General features: G+C 36.7%; 1 protein-coding gene across 8 annotated transcripts in view; it reads right to left on the bottom strand.

The window, feature by feature from the left end:
* COG5 (component of oligomeric golgi complex 5) overlaps positions 1 to 23,919 on the bottom strand; it is a 276,711-nt gene that overhangs the window by 18,029 nt on the left and 234,763 nt on the right. For 5 of the 8 annotated variants that reach the window (XM_069461711.1, XM_069461709.1, XM_069461705.1 and 2 more), the window contains 4 exons: positions 23,092 to 23,154; positions 15,250 to 15,353; positions 7,187 to 7,424; positions 1,290 to 1,366 (listed from right to left, as the gene is read on the bottom strand). In XM_069461711.1, coding sequence (XP_069317812.1) covers positions 1,290 to 1,366; positions 7,187 to 7,424; positions 15,250 to 15,353; positions 23,092 to 23,154 — 482 coding nt within the window. The remainder of the gene's footprint in view (positions 1 to 1,289; positions 1,367 to 7,186; positions 7,425 to 15,249; positions 15,354 to 23,091; positions 23,155 to 23,919) is intronic. The other 3 variants (XM_069461710.1, XM_069461706.1, XM_069461708.1) reach the window with 2 other exon arrangements.

Consider the following 23,919-nt stretch of genomic DNA (forward strand, 5'->3'; position numbering starts at 1 on the left):
CACCTGTGCTAGTTACAAATGAGCAAAGTAAAGTATAGGGTTTCCCCTCAATCAACAATATTGGATTCTTCTATTTCACCTGAATTTTCTACTATCAAAGCTTGATGACCTAAGAGAGCAAAGCGATCATTTAAAGTTGACAGACTGTTTATTGACTACTCTAGTTTCCAGTACTGAGTTGGTTTTTAGAAAGCTGCAAGCCAGGACTATATTACCTTATCTTTATAGAAAAATCTTCAAAGACCAATTTGCCTTTGGATATTATGGGTAGTTTATATCAAGGCTTCCCATCTGGTATGCTGTGGTGAGAAAAATGTTATAAGTATTATAAGTACTATGTTGATCTCCCTTGAGTTGGTCACCCTTTTGAATGTAAATATTTCCTATGTGTGCCATGTTGTAAAAAAATTTTGGGAAGTTCTGGTTTATTGAGTAAACAGCCATATGAACATCTTATCTTCTAAAAATCTGCTATTGACGACCCCAGTCATTAAGTTATTCAATGTTCCTTAACATCTGAATTGATAAAAGCCTGTCTAAACAGTCAGCACTGAAAAGGACTTTTCTCTGTTAAACTAGTGCAGTCTTAGATCATGAATATGAATTAACTCACTGTTTTTCTTTCTGAACTGGTTCCTAAGAAGCCCAATCCTAAATTTTGTGCTCAACTGTATTAAGCTAAGTTATCTACTACATTTATAGTCATTCCCTGTATTTCATCACTGAATTCAGTTTTTATAATACTCCATTAATTAGTGTTTTTCTAAAAAAATTTTATTTTCACTTTTTAACTTGTGTAGAGACAAGGTCTCTCTATGTTGCCCAGGCTGATCTTGAACTCCTAGCCTCAAGCGATCCTCCTGCCTTGGCCTCCCAAAGTGCTGCAATTATAGGCGTGAGTCACCACACTTGGCTCCATTCAATATTTTTGTTATATCCTTATCTTGAACTGTAATTTAGGTTCTTTTTAGAAGAAGATTGGGTTAAAAATAATAAAAGAATAAATGAAAATTTCAGAAAAAGATGTCTATATAGCTATGAACTACCTTGTATTAGTACTCAGTACATTTCTGTAAGAAAGGAAAGAAAAAAAATCCTAGAAAGAGCATAATTTACTAATTCAATCTTGTGAATTATAACTTAAAAAGAAACATACACACATAGTCATTGCATATAATGGGTTTCTGATTTGAACAATAATTTCTTAGATGAATTGTATGAAATTGCCAAAACAGGAAGGAAGAATTTGCTATAAGATATGAACATGCTATCAAAGAATTAAGTCTCACCTGAATGACCTCAGCATTCGATAGGACTTTCCTAAGTTGGAAACTCGTCTGCAGAATGGACCCACAGCCAACTCCATCTGAAATATTAAATATTAAAAGATAGCTTTTAATGTCAGAATCCTAAGGTAAATTTGGGACATACCTGGATCACAAAAAGTTGTACCTTGTAGTAAACTTAATATTATCTGGACTGTAAAGCAAGTTTAGAAAACCAATTAAATTTATTAAATGGCAGAAACTTAGATAATTTTCACATTTATTTACTAAAAGGGCCCAAGATGAGATAATTCCTTCATGAAAACAGAAAATCATTTTTTATTAATAGGAGGAGAAAGTTTAGATGATTTCTCCATCAGGAGATTTCCAATCAGGAAAAGGAAGATTTTTCAGGACTGTGTGCCTCTATTTTAAGTAGGCATTACAGGTCTTTTCATATTCAATATAAATGATGACAGTTTTTATTATATCAGTGAGTGTGGCCCAAGTGGTTACAAGCACTAACTCTGGAACTTCGAGTAGCACATCTGTGTCAGAATTCCAAATCTCCAGTTACTAGTTGTGTGACCCTGGACAACCTTTTGAAGCCTCAGGTCTCTCATCTGTAAAATGGAAATAATAATACTTAATAGAATGAGGCAAAATAGGTACTTCCATAAAGACTTATATGCGTGGCATATAATAAGTGCTTATTAAATGTCAGTAATTATTATACATATTCAAAAAATTTTTCTTTTCATTATTAGTAAATTAATCTGCTCCCTGACTTAAGAATTTAGCAAATAATAGTTTCAGTTCTCTTTACTTTCCTCCTTTGACTGGAAATTCTACTTGTCACTAATTAGGCTACCTGTTCTTTATCAAGTGCATAGGCAAACTTTTTGCATGTGTGCTACTTGGATGACAAACTGTTTCTCCACTCTCACTATGAATAGCACCCTGGTAAAGAACAGTTTAGAAAATGACTGAGAATGGGCTGCTCCCTGGTAGTACAGTATCTTTCTTCAAGAAAAATACATGAAGTGAGGTGTTCTGTCCTGCTGGCCATCCTTATAAAATATTGTGCAAAATCTCCTTGTTACGGGTAGACCAGAGACCTAATCAATCATTCGAGAAACATTTTGACTCCCTTATTGCTGGGCACCAAGCTAGACACGAGGATAAGGTGATGAATTAGAGTGTCTTGCCTTCACTAAGTTCTCAAATTTAATGAAGAAGGGGATATTTATTTATTCAAATAATATGATTCAATAAAATCATAAGAAAGGTATGTATGTCTGCATATAATGGACACATGATTATTATTGAGCAAAATGATAAGTGCTATATCAAATGTATGACCTGAGTGTCAAGAGAGACTTGGAGGACAGCTTCCCTGAGACAGTCTTGAGGACGAACAGGGGCCAGGTTAATCTCTCTCTTAATGTAAAGAAGACACAAAGTGTACACTCTGTGTCCCAGAGGGAAACCTCACATGGTGAGGTCTCTAAAATACAGAATAAATAAAAATTTAAAAAATCTAAAGAAGAAAAAGTCAGGATTCTTGCCAACAGTGCAAAAACAGAACAGCTGTGAGCCAATGTTCTTACCACAAAAGACAGTGGGTGATGGGCTGTTCCTTGGGACCTGTTTTGTTTATTCACTGGGTGGGAGTTTCTGGTTTCTTTCAGAATGTATCATTTACTTTACAATGAGTACAAAGGAAAAATGTCATTATCGTGTATCTTCGATTTGGTAACTCCATTCATATACCTAACTGTATATATAAAATGGTTTTTTACACACTACAATTGATGTATTTTTCAAGAAATGTTTTTGTCCATTTTTTTCTCAATTATCCTAGTGGGTTCACTGTCTTCAAAATCAAACCAAACAACATCTACCTTAGCACTTGAGTGGGACTAAATATTAAAACAAATAAATGGCTAGGAAAAAGTTCCTACATGGGAAAATAATGACCTCAAATGGCTATAAAATCTACAGTAATGCAAAAGATTTCTGTGCCATAGGACAATTTCTAAATGTTAAATGTTTAAAATAATTTTCTTCCATAAAAGACCTCTAGGGTATTGAAAATCATTTTCTTTTGCCAGAATTCCATTAATGTCTACATTTTAAAGGGCAGGAGTGTTCCTTTTAGAGGAGGTGACTCTGCAATTAGCTGTGGATACAAAATGGCATGTACAACTGCTTCTTTCTAGCCCTCCTGTTTGCAGGGCGGGAGTGCTCAGCTGCAGGCATGGTGAACTAATTACAGAGCTGCTCTTTACCCACCAGACATTTGGTTAACCACGGGGCATCTTTGGATATTCCTAGGGCACTTCTGCCCGGACAACGCTCAGAAGAAAAGGTAATAGGAATTAAAACAGAAATTAGAATTTTGATTATCTTGTTTTCTAAATTTATATTTTCAGACACAAAATAAAATATATATAAATGTACACTTAAAGGGCACTGGGAGATCAAATAGAAACTGCTAGAAGCACCACTAAATAATTTAATACTGAGTTCAATAGTCATCCTTTCCCTCAAGGAAGGAAAGAAACTGAGGGGCGGAGGGAGCGTGTGCTGCAGGGCGCAGCGTGGCCAGTCCGCAGCGAGGTTCACGGCCAGCAGAAGCCCGGCCCTGGCCGAGCCTAGTGCTTTCAGAAGTGCCATGTGATTAGTGTGGAAACCAAGACCATGTGGTCACAGGAGGGAACTAATTACCTGTAGGAAACCACCTCATGCCCGTGACCTGGATTCCTAAGGGGGCTGCGTGTGGGGTACTTCCCTCACCGTGGGCCCTCCAGATGGCACCCTGCAACTACGTTGTCTTTCTCTGCACCGGTGCCAGTGGGAATGGTCAGGTTCTTAAAGAAATCCTTAAAACATACCATTATCTTCCTTTGCAGTTGGACTTTATGCCAAATAAACAGCGTTCCCAAACCTGCTCTATTAGTCCTTTCTTGAGCTCTTTCTCTCCCTGTTCATTATGCCAGAATAGCGGCCACTTTCATCACAAGAACACTTTCCAAAGCCATAGTGTATCTATATATTCTTCATTCCAGTGACCGCAATGGCTTGTTTAATTTTGAATACAAATTGATAGAACTTCTAATAAGGCTTCTAGTTCGTAGTTGACGCCTGTCATGAACACAAATGTGAGGGTAATACTATTCAAGTGTTCTGACCGACCCCCTAAAAACACTTCAAACTAAATGTGATGCCAAAAACTGAGGTGCAACAATATGTAATTGCAGTTGTGGCAAGAAACCAATCCAAATGAAATAAATCCCCCAAATTTAAAATTTAATTATAAAAAAATGGGTAGAGATGATCAGGATATAACAGCTGGACATTTGCCAAAGTTACTGATCAGAAATATGATTAACTGTAATAGTACTTCTACCTGTCTTCCCTTGCCCATGACCCACAGGACTGGAGCCATCCCAAGGTGAATGGCAGGATGTTTGGAAACTGGGACACACTGTAAAGGGTGAACAAAGGAATCTGCTTCTCAATGCCACACGCCTGCAGCAACCAAATGTCAATGCAGGGCTAGAAGATACACTCTTAACGCTGAGTAAATGCTGTGTGTGTAGATACTTTTTCTACATTTCAGATATAGAAAAGAGAGGAGGCCTTTGAGCATAGCTTAGTAATAACGACCAGTGAGTTTCATTGATCTTAAGGAAAGGGACCCAGGAAGAGTCTGGCTCATTGGGCAACATGTCTTAAAAAAGGAATGGCAAATAAAATTTTGAACAATGCAGTTTTTGGAAGGTGGAAGCTCACCCCGCACTGGATGCTATGCATTTTGAGCAGGTGCTAGCTGCAGTAGCAAGGGTTAAAGGACAATACTGTCCCTCTTCCAAGACTCATAGGGAACATATCATTAAAACAAAAAACAAAAACAACAAGCCTCTCTCCTACAGCACTCTTGTTTTGGCCATCTCCTGCTCGGCTGCCACTCTAATTGGACTTGAAGTGCTGCCTCCAGGAAAGTGACTCAAGAACCAGCTGGAGCAGAATGCAAATAAGCTGGTGGGGGAGGGAGCCTAGGGAAAGAGCGTAGGAAAAGAAAAACAAAACTGAGGAGGAAAGGGGGACAAGGAGAACACAGACCCATCTGAGTATAGTTTACAATGTTTTTTAACAAATAAGAGCAGGTCCTAGTACATCATTGGATTTTCATTTCAACAAGCAGCCTGTAACCCTAGTAAGGGACAAGTAAGACACTACATATAATTCTTTCTGAGTTTACCTGTGAAACAAAGCAAAATGGACGGAATGAAGTTGACAAAAATGGAAAAGGTAAAAGGAGCCATGTTAATGGTAACATTTAATTTCTGTTTTCATGCTGTGGCTACTAAAGGCATATTTTGCAAAGGAAGGCTCTCTTGTGGTCTAGTGCCCTCAGGCATAATATTTAGGGATGAAAGTGACTAATTGCTGCATCAAGTAACATGCAAAGAGCCAGACTCCAGAAACCTTAGGTTTGTGTTACCTGATCCTTTTTTGTAAGTGTATCGACGGGGCACCTGACTGCCATCACCCTGGAGCAAGCAGTCCGCCCAGGTCCTTTCCTCGGTGCAGAAATTATGAACCAAGACACACTCCCAGATACATGCAAGAATAAATATTGACATTAAATTTATCTTAATAAGCAGGGAGGATCCGGCACATCACTATAAAGAATCCATTTGAATAACTGTTTAGATTAGCAAAGCTAACAGCTTTGAAAGGCTTAAAAAATGATTGCACCTTTGACATACTATATAAATAAGAATCATCTCTGTTTCTGAATATTTTAATGAAAGTGTATGTTTTGGAAGTTTCTTATTTGCCTCTGATGTTACTGAAGGACTTTAAAAAATCTATCTAAAGGACAAGGAAAAAAACCTTTCTGCAGGAGCTGATTATGTTGTGCTATTTTAATGTCATTCTATCTCACACACATCAGAAAGTTTAGAATGATTTCAAGGCTAGCCGCAGATAAGAAAATGTATTCTACTTGATAGAGAGAGATCAAATAATCAGATTCCATATCTACCTGGTCCATAGTGCATCTAAATGAATCAGAACACTGTCTTGGAATCACTACAGGATTACAGACGTACTGGAGTTTTGACATGACAGCAGGCAGCCCCCTTTCCACTGTTTGAAAGGTTACTTTACTGCCCACCCTATTGTCCAGCAAGGTCAATCAGTTGCTACTATCAATACGGACCTATTGATAGGGCAATAAAATAGTGAGAAAGTCCTGTATTATGTAAAAATGGGAAATGCTGCTTTACTGAGGAATGAGCTACTTCACCATAACCTTGAAATATCACATATTATTTTGTTTAAATACAAAGAAAAAAATACCTGGTATAAAAGTATCTTTAAACTCATCCTTTTTTTTTTTTTTAATTTACCAATTAGGTTTAAGTGGGCTTATTTTTTCTTTTTTTTTTTTTTGAGACAAGAGTCTCACTCTGTTGCCCAGGCTAGAGTGAGTGCTGTGGCGTCAGCCTAGCTCACAGCAACCTCAAACTCCTGAGCTCAAGCAATCCTCCTGCCTCAGCCTCCCGAGTAGCTGGGACTACAGGCATGCACCACCATGCCCAGCTAATTTTTTCTATATATATATTTTGGTTGGCCAGATAATTTCTTTCTATTTTTAGTAGAGATGGGGGTCTCGCTCTTGCTCAGGCTAGTGTCGAACTCCTGACCTCGAGCGATCCACCCGCCTCGGCCTCCCAGAGTGCTAGGATTACAGGCGTGAGCCACCGCGCCCGGCCTCATTTAAGTGGGCTTACTTTTCTTCATGCTGCAACTCTAAAAACACTGAAGAATATCTACTTAGTTTTTTTATTTAATAGATAATATTGAGGTTAAAACATTTTCCCTTTGTTGCAATGCCATCAATTTACCTGTGCAAAATCAGCAGCAAGTCGCATTTTCCCACCTTCACCAAGAGGTCTGATGAGACTGGCGTGGCGGATAAAAAGTTCAATTGCTCTTTGGGCAATAGCTTCAGTGTTATCAAAGACAAAATCTAAGCATTCAAAGTGTTTAAAATAGTCACTCATAACTCTGGCAATGAAACCTTGTAGCTCCTTCATGTACAGAGAACAAGGAACATCGAGCTTTCCTGAGCTGGATAGTGACCTGTAAAAGAAAAAAACAGCCATTTTCAGCACGAATGCACTAAATTGCACTCTTTGATTTTGTATCCCATGCCTTCTATTTCAATCCTGCACAACTTTTACCTTAATGATATAAAAGGCATCATTTATTTTTTGGTAAGTATTTTTTGGTAAGTTTTGGGCATAAAACAAGATTATATTCCAAAGACTGTTTTAAATGCTAGGAAGATTACCGAAGGAATTTTGGAATCTATTTACCTAAAGTTTATTAAGAATGAAACAGACAACCGTCTGTTTTCAATGAATCATACAAGTGCCACTCTCTGGCCCCTCAAGGTCCCTCCCAGCCTCACAACTCTCCATCCACTCACATATTTTGCCTGGTAAGTGAATGCATCAATAATGGATCCTGAAATAGCATTTTACTCTTTGCAATGGCAGAAAATGCTGCCTTCTCCAAACAAATTCTTGGCAAAGATATCTCTGCTCTTGTGCTATGTAATCAGATCAGTCCAATAGCAGAATTCTGATTGTGGAACTGGTTACGTAACAGTACACATGGTATGCAATTTTTTCCTCCAGATGATGAGGTTTGGAAAGGCTTTAATTTGGATCAACAGATGATACCAGCTGATGTTCCATGAAATTCTATTTATAATTTATAAATGTTTATAACTGCCCTTTAAAGAATATATTAAAAGAATGTGAAATATTTATAGGAAAGAAGAGATATACTAAAATTAGATAACACCTGATATTGCCTAATAAATGAGATCACTGGCTACATAATGCTGAATCTTTTTCAAACAGCAAGTTAAGTGTTTGCACCTTCTGAGAACGATGTTGAGAAATTGGTGATGGTCTAGAAAAGAACAGCAGATATGACTAAAATGCCTAGAGCAAGAGCATGGGATAAATCTAATTATCTTCAAATACAGCAAGGGTCACTATAAATAGGATGCTAACCAGAGGTCCTCCACTTCCAGAAACAGAAATAGAGAAAGTAGGTTTACATTTCTGCAGGAGGGAATTTCATTCAGGGGTAGAATGTGCCAACCATAGCAAGGCCATTGAGGGGTCCACAGTGGAACATTTCTGTTTGCAGTATCATCACAGGGGAGAGTGCCACTTGGGAACACAGGAGCCTTAGTAGTGACTGCAGTGTTCACGTGGGGTTTGGTTTTGCCAGATACAGATTCCTGCATGGCCTCTTGACTCAGGTTTCATCACTCCAAAAGGCTAGATTGCAAAAAAAAAAAAAAAAAAAAAAAAAAAAAAAGTGCCAGTCTCTTTCATATCTTCTTTTTACTATTTTTATTTTTTGATGAATTATAATTATATATAATTATGGGGTACATAGTAATGTTATGATATAGGCATACAGTGTGGAATGACTGACTCAAACTAATTAACATATCTGTCACCTTAACTAATATTTACTCCTCCTAGCAGCAACTTTGTACCCTTTCACTACCATCTCCCCATTCCATGCAACCCTCAGCCTCTGGTAACCATCACTGAGATTGATCATTTCAGATTCCAGACAGAAGTGAGATCTTGTGGTATGATCATTTCAGATTCCAGACAGAAGTGAGATCTTGTGGTATTCGTCTTTCTGTGCCTGGCTTATTTTACTTAGTAGAATATTCTCTAGGTTCATCTACGTTGTTGTAATTACTGGAATTTCCCTTTTTTTGAAAGCTGAATAGTATTCCATTGTGTACATATACTACATTTTCTTTATCCATTCATCAATTGAAATGTTGACAGACATTGAGATGGATTCCATAACGTGGCCACTGTAAGTAACATTGCAGTGAACATGGGAGTGCATATGTCTCTTCAACATACTAATTTTAAGTCCTTGGGATAGATACTCAGAAGTGAGATTGCTGAATCACATGGTAATTCTATATTTTGTTTTTTGAGGAACTTCCATGCAGTCTTCTATAATGGCTACCTAATTACATTCCCATCACATTGTGCAAGGGTTCCCTTGTCCACACATCCTCACCAATACTTGTTATCTTTCATCTTTTTGATAATAGCCATTCTGACAGATGTGAGGTGATATCTCACTGTGGTTTTAATTTGCATTTCCCTAGTGATTGGTGATCTTGAACATTTTTTCATGTATCTGTTGGCTACTGATATGTCATCTTTGGAGAAATGTCTACTCAGGTTTTTAATCCATTTTGAAATCAGGTAATTTGCTTTCTTATTATTGAGCTGAGTTTCTTATATATTTTAGATATTAACCCCATATCAGATGTATGGCTTACAAATTTTTTTTTTCCAATCTGTATGTTGTTTCATCACTCTGTTATTTGTTTCCTTTGCTGTACAGAAGCTTTTTAGATAAATGTATTGTCTATTTTTGCTCTTATTGCCTGAGCTTTTGGGGTCAAATCCAAAAACCATTGCCTAGATTTTTCCCTGTTTTCTTCAAGTAGTTTTATAGTTTCAGGTGTTTTGTTTAAGTACTTAACAAATTTTGAGTTAATTTTTGTATATGGTGTGAGATAAGAATCCACTTTCATTTTTGTGCACATAGATTTCCAGTTTTTCCAATGCTCTTTATTCAAGAGACTGTCCTTTTCCCATTGTGTGTTCTTGGCACCTTTGTTGAAAATCAATTGACCGTAAATGTGTGAGTTCATTTCTGGACACTCCGTTCTGTTCCACTGGTCAATGTTTCTATTTTTATGCCTGTAATATATGCTGTTTTAATTACTATATGGCTCTGTAATATAGTTTGAAATTTGGTAGTGTGATGCCTCCAGATTTGTTCTTTTAGCTTAAGACTGCCTTGGGTATTTGGGGATTTTTGTGTTTCCATAAGAATTTTAGGATTTTTTTCTATTTCTGTGAAAAATGACATTAGAATTTTTTTCATAGGGATTGAACTGAATCTATAGATCACTTTGTGTAATATAGACTTTCTTTCCTTCTTTTTCTTGTCTCTTGTGCTTGAATCAGAAAGTATGGACATTTTAACAATATTAATTCTTTCAATCTATGAACATGGAATATCTTTCAATTTATTTGTCTTCATAGATTTCTTTCATCATTGTTTGATAATTTCCAGTGTACAAATCTTTCACTTCCTTGGTTAAATTTATTCCTAGATATTTCGTTTTTTGTAGCTACTTTAAGTGGGACTGTTTTCTTCATTTCTTTTTCAGATAGTTCACTGTTAGTTATAGATTTAGTGTTAATTTTGTATCCTGTAACTTTGCTGTATTCCTTTATTAGTTCTAACAGTTTTTTGGAGGAGTTTTCAGGGTTTTATATCTATATCATCATGTCATCAGTAAACAGTGACAATTTCACTACTTCCTTTCCTATTTGGTTGTCTATTCTTTCTTTCTCTTGCTTGCTCTGGCGAGGACCTCCAGTACTATACTGAATAGAAGTGGTGAGAGAGAGTGGGCGTCCTTGTCTTATTCTTGATCTCAGAGGAAAAGTTTTCAATTTATCACCATTTAGTATGTTAGGTATGGGCTTGTCATATATGACCTTTATTATGTTGAGGTACATTCCTTCTATAACTAATTTGCTGAGAGTTTTTATTATAAGAGGGTGTTTCATTTTGTCAAATGCTTTTTCTGCATCTAATGAAATGATCATGTAGTTTTTGTCTTTCATCCTGTTATTATAATATGTCACATTTATAAATTTGCATATGTCTACCCATCCTTGCATCCCAGGGATAAATCCCACTTGCTGGTGGTGAATGATTCTTTTCATGTGATGTTGAATTGGGTTTGCTAGTATTCTGTTGAAGGTTTTTGCATCTATATTCCATCAGGGATATTGGCCTGTAATTTTCTTTTCTTGCAATGACCTTGTGTGGCTTTGACATCAGAGTAATGCTTGCCTTGTAAAAAGAGTTCAGAAGAATTCCCTGCTCTCTGAGTTTTTCAGAAGGGTTTGAGAAGGATTGCCATTAGTTTTTCCTTAAACCTTTGGTAGAATTTATCTGTGAAGCCACCAGGTCTTGGGCTTTTCTTTGATGGGAGACTATTTATTACTGATTCAATGTCTTTACTCATTGTTAGTTTGTTCATATTTTCAATTTCTTTTTGATTCAGAGTTGGTAGGTTGTACATGTCTAGAAATTTATCCATTTTTTCTAGGTTACTGAAGTTCTTGCCATATAATTGTTCATAATAATCGCTTATGATCCTTTATATTTCTGTGTTATCAGTTGTAATGTGTCCTCTTTCATTTCTGATCTTGAGTTTTCTCTCTTTCTTCATTAGTCTAGCTAAGGGTTTGCAATTTTGTCTGTCTTTTCAAAAAACCAACTCTTGGTTTAGTTGATTTTTCTAATGTTTTTATTAAAAAACATTAGTCTTTTTTATTTTTTTCTGCTCTGATCTTTGTTATTCTTTTCCTTCTGCTAACTTTGGGCCTAGTTTTTTCTTTTCTTATAGTTCCTCGAGGCGTAACATCAGGTTGTTTATTTGAGATGTTTCTTCTTTTTTGATATAAACATTTCATGCTATAAATTTCTCGTAGAACTGCTTTTGCTACATACCATAGATTTTAGTATGTTGTGTTCCCATTTTTACTTTTCTGAGGATATTTTTTTATTCTGCTTTTGATTTCTTCCTTGACTCACTGGTTGTTCAGGAGCATGTTGCTTAACTTCCACATATTTGTGAATTTTCCAAGATTTCTCCTATTATTGATGTCTAGTTTTACGCTATCGTGATCAGAAAAGATACTTGGTATGATTGCAGTTCTCTTAAATTTGTTCAGACTTGGTTTTTGGCCCAACATATGAAATATCCTAAAGAAAGTTTTGTGTAAAAGACATGTATTTTCTTGCTGTTGGGTAGAATGTTCTATTTATGTCTGTGAGGTCCATTTAGTCTAAAGTGTAGTTCACATCCAATGCTCTTTATTAGTTTTCTGTCTGGATGACCTGTCAGTTTTTGAAAGTGTGGTACTGAAGTTCATGCTGTTATTGTATCGAGATTTCTCTCTCCCTTTATATGCTTTAATATTTGCTTTACACATTTAGGTGCTCTGATATTGGGAACATATGTATTTATAATTTTTATATCCTCTTGATGAAGTGACCCCTTTATCATTATAAAATGACCTTCTTCACTTTATTTTACAGTTTTTGACTTAAAGTCTAGTTTGTCTGATATAAGTTTCAGTACCTCTGCATTCTATGCCTTCCATTTGCATAGAATATCTTTTTCCACCCCTGACTTTCAGTCTGTGTGCACCTATATAGGTGAGGTGAGTCTCTTGTAGGCAGCATATAGTTGGTCTTTCACACCTTCTTACACTTAATCAAAAGCAGAATATGTTGGAACTACTCTGTAGTGTTATCTCAAGAATTTTAATCTAGTCATTTGAAATGATTTCATTGAGGAGTCGAAAATAACATACAGAAACAAGTTGCATAAGTATATGTCAATATAAGTAAAATAAAACAACCTATTATACAAAATTTGGCAATATGTATTACCAAATCTCTTTGCGGATAAGATGTTTGATTTAAATTTACCAGAATACAAACTTGCTTGGCTACTGCAATAGCTCTCAGTTTTCTCAATTTTACCAAAGGCTTTACTAAGAGGTTCTCAACTAATAAAGCTCAGTAGTGACTTGTGCAGAAATTTAAGGGTCTTGATAATGACAGCCTGCATGAAGAAGGTGAAGACAGAAAGATTAAACACATGCCCAACTGAGAAGTGGCAGATGTTCATCTTTATGTCACCAGTCTTTTGTACGTGTGTTCTCCCCTCCCTCAGGTGTACTGATCCATCACTTTAAGGATCTATAGTCCTCCTTTTACTGCCTCCCTCCCCGCCCCCAAAACTCTAATCAGACATGAGTCATTTTGCATTAAATGAAATAATTTTAATCAGTGTGCTATGTCAATCAGACATTTACATTTTAAGTTTTATCTAATTTGGAAAGAAAAATATTGGTCCTGTAAAATAAATTTCAAATACTAAGAACGCATGTTGAGGATTACTTTTTAAATAGCACGGGATTCTGTACCCATACTAATATAAGGTTGGCCTAGAAGGTAAACTTGATTTATTCCTTTTACCTAAAAGCAAGTGTGGAGGGCTTGAAGGGACAGGTATTCACTGTTATTCTCCAAACTACTACCCCTGGGGGCTGGCCCTAATATAAAGGTGATTCCTACTTCTTGAATAGTTTCATCCAAATTCACCTTATATTTCATATAGGTCATACATATATAAAAGGACATGACAGAATTACTAATAACACTATTCTAGAAAGTGAGAAAATTACTGCCCTGGGGGCAATACTTTAAATAAAACCAAAAGTGCTCCACACTCCTATACTGCTACGTGTGGAGAACGATTTTCACTGGACTCTCAAATGGCTGCTGTATACATCCTAAGCTGAAATGGAATCACCAAAAGCCATTTAGGGCAAAAATATAAGGACAATGTTACGCACCTTAAAACATTAATAATCCTTCACGCTCACGGCAACCCATCAGTTAAAGAATCAATCTGGCTCACTAGTATTTAAGCAAACTAGTAAAAACATACCTATTTGGGAAACTAACTTTTAGCTGTTAATGTCTAATGTGTTATCTGTAGGCACTAGTCATGGCTCACAATTAAATTCCCAAAGTTTCTGACTACTCCTATTATAGAATATGCCTTCAAAAATTCAATCATTTTCAGAAGCATTCATGATTGCTCTAACTGGGACATTTCAGCTCACTTTTGAACAATATCCATTTCCTCCCAAATATAGATAATCAGACATTTTATATTCCTATCTCCTATTGGGTTCCAAATATAGCATTTTTTGATAGAATTCACTTTACTCTTCTTTGCTTCATATTGTTATTAAAAATAAAGACTGATCTTTTGACATTTCAAAAGATATTATGTAAATGAAATGATAAATACTTCGAAAAATTAGAGGACAGTGAAATCATGAGTATTTTTCTACAAATAGCTAAGCTAGTGGCTGGAAATTTCATAAAGTAGATACTCTGTCAAACAATGTGAATATAATGAGAAACAGGATAGTTCAAAAATAGCAACTAACTATGAGCCCAGGAATATAAAATACATATCTACATATTAATATTTGAATGTTTAGCTCTAGAATGTAGTTAAGTTTTTAAAAAATCACTCTAAGCATGTGCAAATAACTATTTCAAATCCCCCACAGATAGTTTCCTAATACACTGAACCAAAACCATTTTACTCTATTTTAAAAGATTTTAGTAAATATTGGGTTAGGAATTATAATTAGTTATTCTCACAATACATATGATATAGATGAGCAATACACATATGAAACACCCATGGGATAACCCCACAGTGTTTGTGGCTAGGTGTGGTATGATCAGATTAGACCGGCACAGAAACTCTGAGGAAGGAAAATCAGTCTTGGAGAGGGCAGGGCAGGAGCTTGCCCTCAAAGCCAGAGCAGGATTTGGACTAACACAGTGACAGAGGCAGGGCATTTCACACAAGGAATACCATCCCTACCCATGCCAGGGGGTGACAAACAGCCTGAAGTTGAAGGGATTTGTGAGAAGAAAGGAAAAATGTAAGATTAGAAAGGGAAGATGGCACAGACTATCCAAAGGCCTGAAGTGCCAACCTGAGTCCCACACTCATTCTGTGTTTCAATGAGAGGAACGAAATGATGAAAACCAGAACTGAAAAATTTTAATTTGTTAATGGCGCTCACAATGGATAAAGCAAGAGAGGGCTGGAAACTAACAGCATCACAAAAGGAAGAAGGCCCTATATGGTAGGAGGGAATGAAAAACAAAGGCAGTAAAAGTTAGTGAAAATTGGGTTAAATGTTATCACCCAGAAAAATCTTCCTGATGCATGGTGATGATGATGGCCTCTATAGCGTCTCCCACTGAAGTCAGTAAGGGTTGCACAGCATTTTCCATAAGAGCATGGATCCCCTGAAAAGAAAAAAACAAAAAAGGAAGGAAAGGCAAAATTAAGGAAAACCAACACAAAGACATCTGAGATGTGAGAAACATGGTGACGAACAGTTTTCATATTATATCAAATGTAGACTATACATAGTTAACTCAACAGAAGTTGCTTCACTCTGTAACCGCTGTCAGTAATGATTTTTAAAGCTTAAAATATGTGGAACATGGCACTAAAAAATTTCAACACCCCCACTCCTTTCATTTTTTCAAAACGTTTAGTGGTTAAATGAGCCCATGTAGAAAGGAGGACATATGTGAGGAGAGAGGAGTCGTTTCACTTATGAAGTAAAGGTCAAATGAACACATTTAAGTTTCTCAAAAGAGTGACGCAAGACCGAAAGTAATTCTGTAAAAACTGGAACAACATCACATGCTTTTAACTAGAGTGAATATAATAAACACAACAGTGATTCTTACAGGGCAGAACAGGCAGGCATTTCATGAGTTAGGTTTCTGAGTATCTACAGCAGTGATTCTCAACTGTGGGCCGTTTTGCTCCCCAGGGAACATGAGGCACGTGTGGAGACATTTTTCATTGTCACGACTGGGGAGACGGACGAAAGTTTGCTCTTAGCATCAAATGGGCAGAGGACAGAGATGCTGCTAAACATCCTATGTCACACAGGACAGCCCCCCACAACAATTTCCCATCCCAAAATCTCAATATTGCTAAGGTTGAAAAACTGTTCTACAGTGAGATATAGTCACTGGTTACTTTATGTAAAACCCTAGGCCTTAGTTATGGGCTTTAGTGTGAAAATAATGACTGAGGCTCAAAACACTCAAAATCAAAAATTTAAATATATTACATATGCTTCAATGATGATTACATATAATGAAGTTAGATGGCTTTGGCTCATACAAATGATCAAAATCAATGAGGAAAAGTTAAATCAGACCCTTATTCATTAAATTCCTAATCTGTAGCCCTTCATCTCTCATAAAAATAAACATACTATATACAGGATTGAATGTACATAGTTTGCCCTCCATACAAGAATTCACAGTCTAACGACAACAGATAAAAAGTTATACAGGTTGAGTATCTTTTATTGGAAATTCTCGAGACCAGGAGTGTTTGAGATTTCAGATTTTTTTTGGACTTTAGAATATTTGTATTATACTGGTTGAACATCCCAAATCTAAAAATCCAAAATCCAAAATGTTTCAAGGAGCATTTCCTTTGAGCATATGTCAGCCCTCAAAAAGTTTCAGATTTTTGAGCATTTTGGATTTTGTATTTTCAGATTTGGGATGGTCAACATGCAATATATTAATAACTGCTAACAGTGCTGTGGGATCATGGAAAGATCTCTGACTTACACTGAGAGGATCTGAAAGACAAAAGGTACTGCTAGAACCGAATTTGAAAGGACAAACAGGTAAAAAGGAGATGAAGAAGGGTGGGGCTAAGAGTGCACCTGTTAACAGGCATAGGAATGTCGGGAAGCTGAGGCGTGTGGGGAACTGCAGAGCGTCCAGTACACACAGAACATAAGTGTCTGCCCACGTCGGAGAGAGAGGCAGCAGGAGACGTACTCTGTGTAGGCTGCCCAGGAGCTGGGCATTTATCCTGAAAGGACCAGGAAACCAATGATGGGTTTTAAGAAATGGAAAAAAACGTAGTTAAAGATTTGAAGTTAGGAAAACTCATGTTGGATAGGAGACTAGATAAATTATACCAAAGAGAGGAGGATAATTATGAGGCTGCAGTAGTAGTATATACGCAAAACAAGTGACTGAACCAAGTAGAGGCAGTAGGAATAGAGACAAGGACACAGGTTGGAGAACAGCAGGACTTGGTAATTATTAATAGATCTGAGATGCATGCAGTGGAAGAATTTAATGGCACACTTAGAGATTTGTCTTCAATAGTTTAATGATATCATTAGCTGAATGTTAAAATGCTGACGCAGAAGTTGATTTGGGGATGGAGGAAAGAAAGGAAGAAAGAGTTCTGTTTGGGACATGAGTTTGAAGTGCCTACGAGAAACCCACATGGGCCATCCAGTAGGTACTAACATATTTAAACTTGCAGTTCCTGAGACATTTTGACTAGATTTGATGTTCACTAGCTTTTAAGATGGGAGATGATGCCAAAGAGTCCATGAGATCCCAGAGGGTGGTGTCTACACACCAAATGCCACTTTAAGGTCATGCAGAAGCAGAGGGGCCCTTGAAGGATTAAGAAGGGTAAAAACATTTAGCGAGTACACATTATGTGCTGGCCACTGTACTACATGCTTCACATATAAGAATTCCACCTAGAACTAAATTATTCCTTCTTTAAAAAAATTATTAAATTCTCTAATTTATAGATGTTAAAAGCTAAAATAATTTACCGATGAGGAAACTGAAGTCAAATTAAGGAGACTGTCCACAGCCATAAGTGAGCAAGTGGAAGAGTTGGGATTTTCTAGGTGTATCTGACTCCAGTGACTTTTGGTTATACAATGCCATTGGGCAGAAAAGTAGGATGAGACCTTAGAGTATGGTGGAAAGAAGTAGAAAAGAAGATTTTAAGAAGGAAGAGCAGGCTTTTTAACTTCTGGTATGAAGGAATGAGTCTCTACTCACAGATCCTTCTACAAATAACTATAAAAAAAATACCAAAAACAAACAACCTACTGGAGAGCTCTGGAAACAGAAAAAAAAAGCAGATAGTTTTAGAGGGGTATAGAAACATACAGTATGCAACCAAAAGCCATTTTTAGTGGCTTTACTCTAAGGGTGACTACAGTCATGGTAACAGCCAGGCTGAGTAGCTAAACTCTGAGTGGGGGAAGGAACAGAGGAAGCTTCTGGAGAGTGAGAGGGGAACCTCAGAAGGAGGGAGCCAAGAAGAAGAATACCTAATTTTACGTTTAAACTCAGCACTAGTCTTCAGCTAACTCATCAATCATGTATGTGCAGAGCAAACTAAATGTGGCTGGCAACTAAGGCTTAAAGAAGTGAACTGAGGCACGTGGCTCACGCCTGTAATCCTAGCACTCTGGGAGGCCAAGGCGGGCAGATTGTTTGAGCTCAGGAGTTCAAGACCAGCCTGAGCAAGAGCGAGACCCCGTCTCTACTAAAAATAGAAAGAAATTATCTGGCCAACTAAAAATATATATAGAAAAAATTAGCCGGGCATGGTGGTGCATGCCTGTTCCAGCTACTCGGGAGGCTGAGGCAGGAGGATCGCTTAAGCCCAGGAGTTTGAGGTTGCTGTGAGCTAGGCTGACACCAGGGCACTCTAGCCTGGGTGACAGAGTGAGACTCTGTCTCAAAAAAAAAAAACAAAAAAAAAAACCCAACAACATAACCTATAGCTAATATTATACTAAAAATAGTAGAATATTGAATACTTTCCCACAGGTCAGGAACAAGTAAACGAGGTCCACTCTCACCAGTTCTATTCAACACTGTACTTGAGGTCCTGGCCAGTGAAGCAAGGCATGGAAAAACAGGCATAAAGATCAGAAAGGAAGAAAGAAAACTGTCTCTTTGATTAAGATATGATGGTTTATACAGAAAACTTTATAGCTGGGTGAATTTTCCCATTTAGGGAAAACATGAAATAGGAGGAGAAGAGAGCATCTTGAGGAATGCCTTCATTTCAGGATGGGTAGAAATTAACAACTACCAAAGGAAACTGAGAAAGGAGATTATATTTCACATGCTCTTTACAAAGCAGGAAAGTATTTCTACATTTTAAAAAGATTTACCTAAAATAGATAAAATTACAAAAATATTGGAGCCTCAGCAATCTGGAATATTCCTTTATATAGAACATCAAACCCACACAAAAAGGGAGAAATGAGGCATTGCCATATATAAATTTGGCAATGTAATCACTATCCACACAAGATAATCTCAGTAAAAAATGGATCAGAATTATTGGGCCAAGGTGTTTAAATGCAACTTATGGCCATGGTGGTTATAATGAAATGACCCTAAATGCATACTCAATATTTACTGTGCCATTCACTACATATTACACAATGCTAAGAATACGCAACGATGGAGGCGCTGTGTGTCCTGTTCGCCACCCAACTCCTGCTCTGCCCCTTCTCCAACCTCACTGCCTGCTCCTCTGCTCCAGCCACTCTGGCTTCCTGGCTGTTCTGTGAACAGTATAAGCATGTCCAGTTGGGGTCTCTATTCTTGTGCCTGGAACACTTGCCCCAGGTGGCTGCTTGGCTCACTCCTTCACTTCCTTCAGAGTCGTGCTCAATGTCTCTGGACTGGGGAGGCCTACATAAAATAGCACTTCCCTTCCACCCTCATTCTCTATCCCTTGCTGTGCTCTGTTTTCCATCATAGCACTTGTTACCACTGGCCTCCTCACTATAATAAAGGGTCTACAAAGGTAAGAACTTTATCTGTGTCTTTCACTGAATACCAAGAATACCTGGCTTATGGTAGACACTCAATGTTTTTGAATGAATAAAAAAAGAAAATGCAACGATAAACCTCAAGCCTCAAATCATATTTAATTTTGGATAAAATCTCAACAAGGTAGACAAGAAAAGACTGTATGTCTATATCTATATTTTTTAGAGTAAAAAAGTACATTTAATATTTTCTTTATCAAATAAAATCAGATTTTTCATCTTTGGCTGCAGTCATTTATGCATCATAACATTCTACTTCTAATTCAAAGTGATTTGATAAATTTTCTACCACTTTATGAAACTCATGGTTTCCTTTTTTTCCTTTAAATTACAGGGTTTTATTTGTTTTTTACTGAATAAGTCATAATGGCTTTTTATAAGATTTAACTAGATGGCCAGGCACAGTGGTTCACATCTATAATCCTAGCACTTTGGGAGGCTGAAACGGAAAGATCACCTGAACCAGGAGTTGAGACCTGCCAGGGCAACATAGCGAGATCCCATCTGTACCCTGCCAAAAAGACAACTAGAAAGAAAAGTCAAAACTTTCATTGAGTATGTTAACATGAGCAATTAAGCCACCAACTGACAAGACCACTGCAGAAGGGCCTTGATCTTATTGCTAATCTTCTCTTATCCAATTCTCAATGGCAAAATTGGTGAGGCCTCAGCAACCCGCAACACCCATCTACATATGGCACTGGTCCTGGTGAGCAAACCTCAGAGTGAAGGTTGTAGCCTAAGATCAGGGCAACTTTACCTGCACTGGCTCCAACTCCCAGCCCAAAGTGACTAATATTAAGAATAATTTTTGTTGTGTGTTAAGAATACAGATCAGAGAATCCACCCCATACTGAATTATAGTCTTTGAGGAATTATTTTTAACTTTTCCAAGTGATTTTTATCATCGAAGTGATGGCACTCTGTCTTAAACTACAGAATGGACTTTCTCAAACTATGAGTTGTGACTATTGGGGATCAAAACTTCAATTTAGTGGGTCACTATCAGAATGTTTTTAAAAGTAATAGATTAGCATAGAAAATATTAGAGTACACAGACAAAATAATGGTATTATTTTGTGAAACATTTGTATCAATTATAGAAATGTATACAGATGCACATTCTCTATATGTGATTAAATACGTGTATCTATTTATAAATGTTTATGTATTATGTATGGAATCATAATGCAAAATGTATTTATTTTGAGAAGTGGTCAACAAATGTTTGACAGTTCCTGCTAAAAGAGAGGAAAAAAATGTAGAATTATAGAAAACTATCTGTTCCCTTCCTGGAATCAAGAATATTAAGAATTTTAGGTTTGTTACATTGACCTGATTTCATGGTATTCTTATAATCATCAATAAATTTAATAACTCTTACTAAAGATAATTATTTTGTTATGGCAGTTTTCACAATATTTAATCACAATGAGATGAGCCCATTGGGGAAAAGAAAAGAGAACAGAGAAAACAACCAAGTACATTTTCACTACGCTGTGGGAAAACAGACCGCCTCCTCTTACCCTCAATGAATCAAATCCATTCATACATGAATTTAGTGTCCTTACAGTTTGACGCCTGTTAAATCCTCATCCATGTAACCTATGGACAGCATTTGACTTTAGAAATTCCCTTCCTCTTTAGGATTTGTAACATTGTACTCTCCCAATTTTCTTCCTTCCCTATTTTTTCTTGTATCACCTTTACTCTCTAAATATAAGTGTTTTTCCTTGGGGTTTACTTGTGGACCTTCATCTCACTTTTTTTTTTTTTCAGCTCTCCCTTAGTAATCTAAATCTAACCTATAATTGAAATTTATTACCATTTTTAGGTTTGCCACACCATTTTACAGATGCAGAAACAAGGGCAACAGAAAGCTTATGAACTTGTTTGAGGTCATATAGCTGGTTAAACAGCTGAGATGGGATTCATATACAGGTAGTTTGGCTCCAGAGTCTGTTATATGGCCCTACTTACTTACTTACTAAGTACTAAATAAATATTTAGTAAAGGAAGTAACAAATGAATAATAACAGTGGCAAGATATAGTGGACATGACTCTTCTGAGTCGATGAGGTTTGGGTTTACCAGCTATATGATCTTGAGCATTATTATTTCTAGGATGTATAAAATGGGAATAATAATACATGACTTGAAGGGTTTTGCTGTAATATTTCAAAATGTGCCTCTGCATGTGCCTAGCAAGTAGCAGGTGCTATATAAAGGGTATCTGTAACAGTTGTAAGAATGAATGATTTGCTTGTTTTCTAAAGAGTTACTTACTGTCAACTCCATATGGCTGTTAATCTCATGCCATTGTTTTTTGATCAGACTCCTTGAATGTTAGATAAGGGGTATGTTTATGTCAGTATGTAAGAAAAAGAGAATATACCCTCGTTTTGCACCGCAGTTTAAAGTTAGGTTCCTCAACCTTTGCATTACTGACATTTTGAGCTGGGTAATTCCTTGTGGGAGGTACATGGGGACTGTCCTGTGCATTGCAGGATGTTTAGCAGCATCCTTGGCCTCCATTGACTAGATACCACTAGCAACCCCCTTCCCCAGTCAGGACAATCCAAAATGCCTCCAGATATTGTCAAATGTCCCCTGGGTGACAAAAATCACTCTAGTGGAGAACCACTGCTTTACTGGGATAATACTGGGTATACTGCCCTTAGACACAGTGCTTCTAAGCTTCTAAGACTTCTATGCTTCTAAGACTCTTGCTTCTGTGCATATATTTATCATAAGCAGAACATAATCTGTAGACACAAAAAGGGTCTATTTTTAAATTCTAGAAAATACAAACACATTTGTATCTTTTCTCTTTAGGATAATTACCAACATGCTACTTTTGTACATACAGAGGGTTCTGAGTCTTTTTTTTTTTTTTTTTTTTTTGAGACAGAGTCTCGCTTTGTTGTCCGGGCTAGAGTGAGTGCCATGGCATCAGCCTAGCTCACAGCAACCTCCAACTCCTGGGCTTAAGCGATCCTCCTGCCTCAGCCTTCCGAGTAGCTGGGACTACAGGCATGCACCACCATGCCCGGTTAATTTTTTTCTATATATATTTTAGTTAGCCAGATAATTTCTTTCTATTTTTTAGTAGAGACGGGGTCTTGCTCTTGTTCAGTCTGGTCTCGAACTCCTGACCTTGAGCGATCCACCCGCCTCGGCCTCCCAGAGTGCTAGCATTACAGGCATGAGCCACCGCGCCCGGCCTCTGAATCATTTTTAAAACATGACATCTACCACTCAGCCAAACAAATAATTCTGAAACCACTTTGATCTATAGGGTCAAAGGTTAAATTGAATTCTTTTACCTTTAGGGCTGAAATTATAGTCTGCTCAGCTGCCGGTGGGAACGAGCTCTGACTGGAAACTACCTAGAACAAGGTTTTGATCCAGTTAGAGTTTTGCTTAAGTTTATTTTTGTAAATACTAATTTTGATCATAATATGATAAAGCTGTTTTCACAAGCCATATGTAAACTACTATCGTTATAGTAACGTCTTATACATGATTTAAAAACTCATTAGTACTTATTAAGATAGGTTGGAAAATACTTTCATGTAATAAAGCAAATACATACTTCAAATAATGTTAAGAATACTGAAAGCTAGGTTTCCTTTATTCATTTTACACAGGTTGCAATTATAAAGTTTTAACTTGAAAAGGTTAGTATAAAACCACATTTACTCAATTCTTTTAAAAAAATTCACTTTTCCTTGGGCTGACTCTAATTTTCAACATCTGTAAAATACAAATGTCAGCATTTCCACTTTTACAAATCAATACAAACATCACAAAAATTTTGAAAATATCAATAAAGACATTTAAATTGGGCTAAATAGAATATAACCTTTCAATGCTTGTGATGCTTTAGAACTATGATTAAAGGAAATGGGAAATACACCATTTAGTGTTTTTGATAATTTTACCTTTCCGAGATTCATCTGTTAAGAATTCTTTAAAATAACATTTTGTTTAGTTTGTGAAATACAAATTTTTGAAACCCCTAATTGATAATAGGAATTGTTTAAAACTTTTAAATAAATGAATAGTCATTTATAATTATCCAAAAATATAATTTAATATATCAAAGCTCATATTAGAGGTTGAGTTTTGAAGATCATCATCTAATCCTTGGC

This window comes from Eulemur rufifrons, chromosome 29 (genome assembly GCF_041146395.1).
Source record: "Eulemur rufifrons isolate Redbay chromosome 29, OSU_ERuf_1, whole genome shotgun sequence".
In the NCBI taxonomy this organism is placed as follows: Eukaryota; Metazoa; Chordata; class Mammalia; order Primates; family Lemuridae; genus Eulemur; species Eulemur rufifrons.